Here is an 8,777-nt window from a genome sequence, read left to right as displayed (position 1 = left end):
CGATCAAGATCATTCGAATCGATTGGCAACAAGAAGAGATCAAAATTCATAAGAAGCTGGACCACACTAACATTATCACCTTCCTGGGCGAAGATACCAACGAAGAATACTTGTACGTCTTCCTTGAGTATGCCCCTGGTGGTTCTTTGAGCGAGAAGCTCAAACACAACGGACTCTCCGAGGAAAAAGTTCGTTTCTACTTTGTACAGTTGATGGAAGGAGTTAAATACCTCCATTCGCTCCACATCACTCACCGAGACCTGAAGCCCGGAAATCTTCTTCTGTCGGGTTCCGACGTTGTAAAGATCGGTGACTTCGGTCTCGCGTGTGAGTTTGTGGAAGGACAGTACCTGACCCGCAAATACGGGACTATGGCCTACATGGCTCCTGAAGTCTTCAAGAGACGTTATATGGGAGACCAGGCCGATATCTGGTCCTGCGGGATCATCTTGTTCAAACTCCTCACTACACGATGTCCTTGGAAAAGAGCCGTCGACGGTAACTCCAAATACGAGATTTGGTCCTCCTCAGTCATGTTCAAGGTGACTTCTCAAATGCGAGAACAACGACTATGGGAATCACTCTCCGAAGAAGCCTTTACTCTTGTCGAAAAAATCCTCAATCCAACTCCAAAGGAACGAGCTACACTTACAAGCATCGAGGAAGATGCCTGGACTCAAGGCAAGAAAAATAACTTATAAATAACTTCATGAATTTCTTACACTAAATCATAAACAGAAGATCATTTTTTACGAAACTAATGCCTAAAGCATCTGGCGAAACATTTACACTCTAATGGGATATTTCCCTCAGCTGAATAAAATCGTCTGGCGACAGCCGAAAATGCATATAAAAAACGATCCCATCCATTAGCACTTCCAGTCTTTTTATCGTGATTATCAGTACCATTATCATCCTTTTTCTTCAGGGACTATTTCTTTATTACCATTCCTGGAATCCATTACACGTATTCTCTTTCTTGTTTTCGTCTTCCAGCTTTCATTTGTCCTTCGTCTATTTTGTACAATATACGGTTAAGGCCACTTTTTATCTATTCATCTATTTATTCTACTTGCTACTACTAGCAGGACCCGTGAAAATTCCACGGGATTTACGAAGGAGTCTTCAAAATCTCCCGAAGGAGTCTTCAGTCTCCAAAAGGAGTCGTCAAAGTCTCCCGACGTTGTCGTCAAATTCTCCCGTCGTCTCTCTCTTTCTCTTTCTCGTTAGGTCAATCATAAAGGCAACAACAAAAATCTAATCGTTTATGTCATGTCACAATAAACATTTATAGACGTTTGATTATCTTCATGTAACCTATGATTAAAAATGTATAGACGTTTGAATACTGTTTCTTTCTTTATTTATTTATTTATTTATCTATTCATCTACTTACTTTCGTGAAGTTCTGTCAGGAGCTCAGAAAGCAACGCGACATGACGTCACATGTTAAGCTTTGAATAAATGCCTTTTTTAATATTTCATTTATCGAAAGAATGTGATAAATAGGTGAATAAATCGTCTGTCTTTAGCCAGAATAAAACTACTTCGATTCCTTTGCACCGTGACGTCGTGTCATAAGAACATAAGAATAAAGGAGACTGCAAGAGACCATAAGGCCTACACTAGGCAGCTCCGTATCCATCACCACCTGTCATCCCCATCCATAAAGTTGTCTAATCGTTTTTTAAAACAACTGATAGTTTCAGCGCTTACTACATGGTTACTAAGTTTATTCCATTCATCGACCACCCTATTAGTAAACCAATTCTTGCCTATTTCCTTCTTAAATCTAAATTTGTCCACTTTATACCCATTACTGCGAGTCCTGCCCTGTTGTTTTATTATGATGACCTTGTTTGCATCACCCTTGTTATAGCCTTTGATCCACTTGAACACTTCTATTAGATCACCCTGCACTCTGCGTCTTTCCAGAGAGTGTAAGTTTAGGTGCCTAAGCCTCTCTTCGTAAGGCAAATTTCCGAGTCCTTGTATCATTTTGGTCATTCTTCTCTGTACTGATTCTAGTGAATTTATGTCCATTCTGTAGGACGGAGACCGAAAATGTACCGCATAGTCAAGGATGGGTCTAACTATCGCTAGATAGAGTTTAATAATTACCTATGCACTTCTATTCGTTACCGTCATAGCAATGAAGTCTAATGCTCTGTTAGTCTTATTTCTGGCGCTAATGCACTGCTTCCTGGTTTTAAGGTCCGAACTCACCAGAACTCCCAAGTCCCTCTCCCACTCAGATTTTTCTAAAAACGTGTTATCTAAGTCGTATCTATTTTCGGGGTTGTGTAGCCCTACGTTTAACACGCTACACTTAGAGATATTGAAGTTCATTTGCCATTTCACCGACCATGTTAACAGTTTATTAAGATCATTCTGCAGAATCTGGGCGTTGTCTCCTGACCTAATTAGGCGTCCTATTCTAGTGTCGTCCGCAAACTTACTAACATCACTATTTATCCCATCGTCCAAGTTGGTTATGTACATAATGAACAACAAGGGACCCAAAACCGAGCCCTGGGGGACCCCGCTAGTAACATTGCCCCACCTAGATTTAATTCCATCTATGGTGACCTGCTGTTTTCTGTTACTAATCCAAGCTCTAATCCATTCTAACACTTTTCCTCCTATGCCATGGGCTTTGATTTTATTTAGTAGTCTCTAGTGTGCACCTTGTCGAACGCTTTGCTAAAGTCAAGGTAAATAACATCGTAATTTTCATTGTTATCTGACGCCTTATATTGTGTGTCGGACGCGCTGAAGCGACGTGACGTCACCGCTCTCGGCCAATAAGTCGTCTCCGTTGCCGTGACGTCACTATTGTCGCTTAGTTGGCAGCCAATCAGTAGTCTCCTTTTTGCCGTGACATCACCGCTCTCGGCCAACAAGTCGTCTCCATTGCCGTGACGTCACCACTCTCGCTTCGCTCGCAGCCAATCAGTCGTCAGCAATTTTCGAAGGCTTCGTTGCCGTGAAGTCACCGCGTGACACACATAGATAGTTACAAGTGTATTAATATATAGATTATTATATGTGACTCTGGTCCGTAGGAGCATCCCTCCTAACCCAAAAAGTCCCTGGAATATAACTTACATAGAACTACACTGTCCTTACCCGACGAGCCGTGTGACGGGAAACAGGGATGACCCTTCATCCTCAAGGTCCTGAGATAAAAGGAACAACGAATGTATATGTAGTGCTTTGATTAGGCCACCCCTCTTATGAGGGGGAAACGCCCTTTTGTACATATATACATGTAGTCTTCTTTGTATATAAGTATCTTCATCTTATATTGTAGATACGGGCGCATCCGCTCGTGGCGCCACCATCGCACGTGTACTGTTTACAACGTAATCTTTTGCGCCCCGTTTAAATAAGTATGTCTCAGTTTGAATGCTTGCATCGTTCAGCGCATGCACAGGGTATTCAAATAATCTTGTTGTTGTGCAACTGTATGCCCAATTCTTGAAATACAAAGAAATTTTCACCAATTTAAAAGAAAGTTTGGTTATCAACCTCGGCAAAATAGTTTCCCGGGTAAAAAATATTAAGGTAACGCCTCAATAACAAATATTGTAAATTAAAAAGCCATGTTTTTTTTTAACCTATTTTCTCCCGGAAATGAGAAGCTTAAGATCGTTGGTTAATCGACATTTGAGCTTCATTGCAATACATATTGGCATATAATCACGCGTGAAACCATACGCGGCGCCGCTATCACCATCTTTTGCGCCCCGTTGGATTTTGATTTTTGTTTGACTTAGTTTGAATGCTTGGAGCGTCCAGCACATTCTCAGGGTATTAAAATTATCTTATTGTTAAACAAGTGTATGCCCACTTCTTCAAAACTTGACTAATTCTCACCGATTTCAACGCAATTTTTTATATTAGCCTTGGTAAATTAGTTTTCCGAGTAAAAATCTAAAGGCAACAAACTAAAATATATAATATTTATTTTAATAATGTTGTTTATTAGCCTCTATTCTACCGTATATGACTAACTTTGAAATCGTTCGTAATAGCGCAGCTGTGCAATTTAAGAATCTTGAAGCTTAGATGCCTACTCGACATATCGTTGCCATGGCAACGTGATAGGTGTTGGTAAGAACGGTGTAAGAGGAAGGTCCTGCATTCCTTTTGATATGCTCAGGTGATTTGTTGACCCATAAAACCTTCACATGTCAAGTTGCATGTCAGTTGGGCCAGCGGTTTGGATTTTATTGATTATTTCTAAATTGACAACAGTTGCCATGGCAACATGATATATATTAGTAAGAACAGTATAAAAGGAAGGTCCTGCATTGTTTTTGATATTCTCAGGTGATTTTTTGACCCATAAAACCTTCACATGCCAAGTTCCATGTCAGTTGGACCAGCGGTTTGGATTTTATTGATTATTTCTAAATTGACAACAGTTGCCATGGCAACATGATAGATGTTAGTAAGAACAGTATAAAAGGAAGGTCCTGCATTGTTTTTGATATGCTCAGGTGATTTGTTGACCCATAAAACCTTCACATGCCAAGTTGCATGTCAGTTGGGCCAGTGATTTGGATTTTATTGATTATTTCTAAATTGACAACAGTTGCCATGGCAACATGATAGATGTTAGTAAGAACAGTATAAAAGGAAGGTCCTGCATTGTTTTTGATATGCTCAGGTGTTTTATTGACCCATAAAACCTTCACATGCCAAGTTGCATGTCAGTTGGGCCAGCAGCTTGGATTTTATTGATTATTTCTAAATTGACAACAGTTGCCACGGCAACATGATAAGTGTTAGTAAGAACAGTATAAAAGGAAGGTTATACCTTGTTTTTGATATGCTCAGGTGATTTGTTGACCCATAAAACCTTCACATGTCAAGTTGCATGTCAGTTGGGCCAGCGGTTTGGATTTTATTGATTATTTCTAAATTGACAACAGTCGCCACGGCAACATGATAGATGTTAGTAAGAACAGTATAAAAGGAAGGTTATGCCTTGTTTTTGACATGCTCAGGAGATTTGTTGACCCAAAAAACCTTCACATGTCAAGTTGCATGTCAGTTGGGCCAGCGGTTTGGATTTTATTGATTATTTCTAAATTGACAACAGTTGCCATGGCAACATGATAGGTGTTAGTAAGAACAGTATAAAAGGAAGGTCATGCATTGTTTTTGACATGCTCAAGAGATTTGTTGACCCAAAAAACCTTCACATGGGCCAGCGGTTTGGATTTTATTGATTATTTCTAAATTGACAACAGTTGCCATGGCAACATGATAGGTGTTAGTAAGAATGGTATAAGAAGAAGGTCCTGCAATGTTAATGACATGCTCAGGTGATTTGTTGACCCATAAAACCTTTATATGTCAAGTTGCGTGTCAGTTGGGCCAGTGGTTTGGATTTTATTGATTATTTCTCAATTGACAACAGTTGCCAAGGCAACATGATAGATGTTAGTAGGAATGGTATAAGAAGAAGGTCCTTCAATGTTAATGACATGCTCAGGTGATTTGTTGACCCATAAAACCTTCACATGCCAATTGGGCCAATGGTTTGGATTTTATTGATTATTTCTAAATTGACAACAGTTGCCATGGCAACATGATAGATGTTAGTAAGAATGGTATAAGAAGAAGGTCCTACAATGTTAATGACATGCTCAGGTGATTTGTTGACCCATAAAACCTTCACATGCCAAGTTGCATGTCAGTTGGGCCAGGTTTGGATTTTATTGATGATAATCTGAAAATTGACAACTTAATAGGTGCCATGAAAAGGCAAATATGGTATGATGGAGATGTCACACATTGTTTTTAACATGCTCATGTAATTTGTTGATCCATAAAACCCAAGTATTCAAATTTTCAATAAAATTGGAGCAGTGGTTTGGAGTTTGTGTGTATTCTTTACCAAAATCTTTTCAAATTACCACCCTTAAATCTAACATTTTGTTATGGTTAAAGTCTAGCCAAAAATGCGGAATTAAAAAATAATTTAAAAAATAATATCTCCCTTATTTTTGAAGCTATTTAAAAAAAATTGTTTCTAATAAAATTACCTTTCATATGCAACAATAATTTAAGGATTAAAAAAAAATGAAAATTTTGTACCCATAACTTAAAGGTTTCTAGTGTAGCCACTCAATCCGCTTGAGCGACCTCCTACAACATTCAGTGGAACTTAGGGGCGCCTTTCTTATCCCCGCCCCACCATAGGGCTATCACGCACCCTTGTAAGAGACCATAAGGCCGACACTACATATATAGGTGGGTCGATGTCCATTATCCCATCTGTAAAGTTATCTGACCTTCTTAGAGAAAAATACAAAGATATGAAAATTTCGGAAACGGGACGGGGAGGCCTGAGGAATGCAAATAATGTAAGGGGGGAGAGGGAGAGGGAGGGAGACGGTGAGAGAGAGAGAGAGAGAGAGAGAGAGAGAGAGAGAGAGAGAGAGAGAGAGAGAAGAGAGAGAGAGAGATGATTCCGAGAGCCAAACGTTTTTATGCAAATAACAATTGCTTCGAGTGTGGGCTAGACAAGCTTATTGCAAAAAAACAAGCATGACTTCAGATTGGTGGAACGAAGGAGTCACGTAGGGAAAATGTGTCTTCCAGGATATAGATTAAACAAATACAAGATAATAACCCTTGACCTAATGAGATGATAAGGCGGTTGTCTTATATGCGACGGGGAAGAATTTCTTAGGAGAGAGAATTAGATTAAGATTAAAAGACGAATCCAATCTTACAACAGAAAAGTGTAGTCGAGCACAGAACTAATAAGCAGTACAAGAACTTCATAGTGCATTTACTGGAAGTTCGAAGTGTTAAGATGAAGATACTTGTGATCACAGAAAGACTACATGTATATACATATATATGTACAAAAGGGCGTTTCCCCCTCATAAGAGGGGTGGCCTAATCAAAGCACTACATATACATTCCTTGTTCCTCCCGCCTCAGGACCTTGTGGATGAAGGGTCATCCCTGGGTCCCGTCACACGGCTGGTCGGGTAAGAACAGATTAGTTCTATGCAGTTTATATTCTAGGGACTTTTTGGGTTAGGAGGGATACTCCTACGGACGAGAGTCAAACGTAATAATTGTAGTAAATAGAATAAATAAATGAATAGATAAAAAATGGAATTAACCGTATATTGTACAAAATAGACGAAGGGCAAAGGAAAGCTGGAAGACGAAAACAAGAAAGAGAATACGTGTAATGGATTCCAGGAATGGTAATAAAGAAATAGTCCCTCAAGAAAAAGGATGATAATGGTACTGATAATCACGATAAAAAGACCGGAAGTGCTAATGGATGGGATCGTTTTATATATGTATTTTCGGCTGTCGCCAGACGATATTATTCAGCTGAGGGAAATATCCCATTAGAGTAGAAATGTTTCGCCAGATGCTTTAGGCATTAGTTTCGTAAAGAAATAATCCTCTGTTTATGATTTACTTTAAGAAATTCCTTAAGTTATTTTTCTTGCATCAGCCTTGAGTCCAGGCATTTTCCTCGATGCTTGTAAGTGTGGCTCGTTCCTTTGGAGTTGGATTGAGCATTTTTTCGATAAGAGTAAAGGCTTCCTCGGAGAGTGATTCCCATAGTCGCTCTTCTCGCATTTCAGAAGTCACCTTGAACATGACTGAGGAGGACCAAATCACGTAGTTCGAGTTTCCCCCGACGGCTCTTCCCCAAGGACATCGTGTAGTGAGGAGTTTGAACAAGATGATCCCGCAGGACCAGATATCGGCCTGCTCTCCCATGTAACGTCTCTTGAAGACTTCGGGAGCCATATAGCTCCTAGTACCGCATCTGCGGCTCAGGAACTGTCCTTCCACGAACTCACACGCGAGACCGAAGTCACCGATCTTTACAACGTCGGAACTCGACACAAGAAGATTTTCGGGCTTCAGGTCTCGGTGAGTGATGTGGAGTGAATGAAGGTATTTAACTCCTTCGATCAATTGTACGAAGTAAAAACGGACTTTGTCCTCGGAGAGTCCTTTGTCGCCGATTTTCTCATTCAAAGAACCACCAGGGGCATATTCAAGGAAGATGTACAAGTATTCTTCCTTGACATCTGAGCCCAGGAAGGTGATAATCTTATCGTGGTCCAGCTTCTTATGAATTTCGATCTCTTCTTGTTGCCTATCGATTTGAACGATCTTGATCGATTTCCTGGCACACAGAAGACCCGAAGAAGCGTTTTCCACAAGCTGGACAGATCCGAAACTACCACTCCCAAGCAAACTGATCTCTTTCCAGTTGCTTTGGGGATCAAAAACATCAGAAAATTTTATTTTCTTATTTCCGTTCGATGATTCCTCTGCTTCGGAATCGGAAATTTGTCTTTTCTTGATAGTCTCTTCGACCTTGGTGGAGACTTCTTTTTGGTTGAAGTCACTGACGAAGGATCCTCCTGCGATTTCGATGTCCTTGTGTGAGTCCCTCGAAGTGCCTTGTTCTTCCTTCGTGATCTCGCTGGTTACCTCGTTGATTCTCATCTCGACAAAATCACAAGAGTAATTTGGCGGAGGCGATTTATAGAGCACAATGTGTCAAAAAAACCTGGATATATGATAACACCCTCCACCCAAAAAGAGTCCCAAAATTTTTGAAAAAAAAAAGGTTCAGATAATATTACTTCATCGCTCTTGAAATAAACAAATAAAGAATAAATAAAGAAATAAACAAGCAAATAAATATATAAGTAGAAGTACAAATGAATATATGAATGAATAATTAAATAAACAAACAAATGAATAAG

At 39.8% G+C, this 8,777-nt stretch overlaps 2 protein-coding genes across 2 annotated transcripts in view; one reads left to right on the top strand and one right to left on the bottom strand.

The window, feature by feature from the left end:
• Window positions 1–701, top strand: part of LOC143036330 (serine/threonine-protein kinase chk-1-like) — a 1,059-nt gene extending 358 nt beyond the window's left edge. Inside the window, exon 1 of the mRNA XM_076203578.1 lies at window positions 1–701. This exon is cut by the window's left edge and continues 358 nt beyond it. Coding sequence (XP_076059693.1) covers window positions 1–701 — 701 coding nt within the window.
• A 6,796-nt stretch (window positions 702–7,497) lies between these two features.
• Window positions 7,498–8,514, bottom strand: LOC143036329 (serine/threonine-protein kinase chk-1-like). The gene has a single exon (XM_076203577.1). It carries the CDS (start codon window positions 8,512–8,514, stop codon window positions 7,498–7,500), a length of 1,017 nt encoding a protein of 338 aa, XP_076059692.1.
• Window positions 8,515–8,777: the final 263 nt, after the last annotated feature.

The sequence above is a fragment of the Oratosquilla oratoria genome, chromosome 20 (assembly GCF_046742065.1).
Source record: "Oratosquilla oratoria isolate Oo_2021 chromosome 20, ASM4674206v1, whole genome shotgun sequence".
NCBI classification, from domain to species: Eukaryota; Metazoa; Arthropoda; class Malacostraca; order Stomatopoda; family Squillidae; genus Oratosquilla; species Oratosquilla oratoria.
Note: the sequence above shows the minus strand (reverse complement) of the source record. Positions and strands in the feature narration are given on the sequence as shown.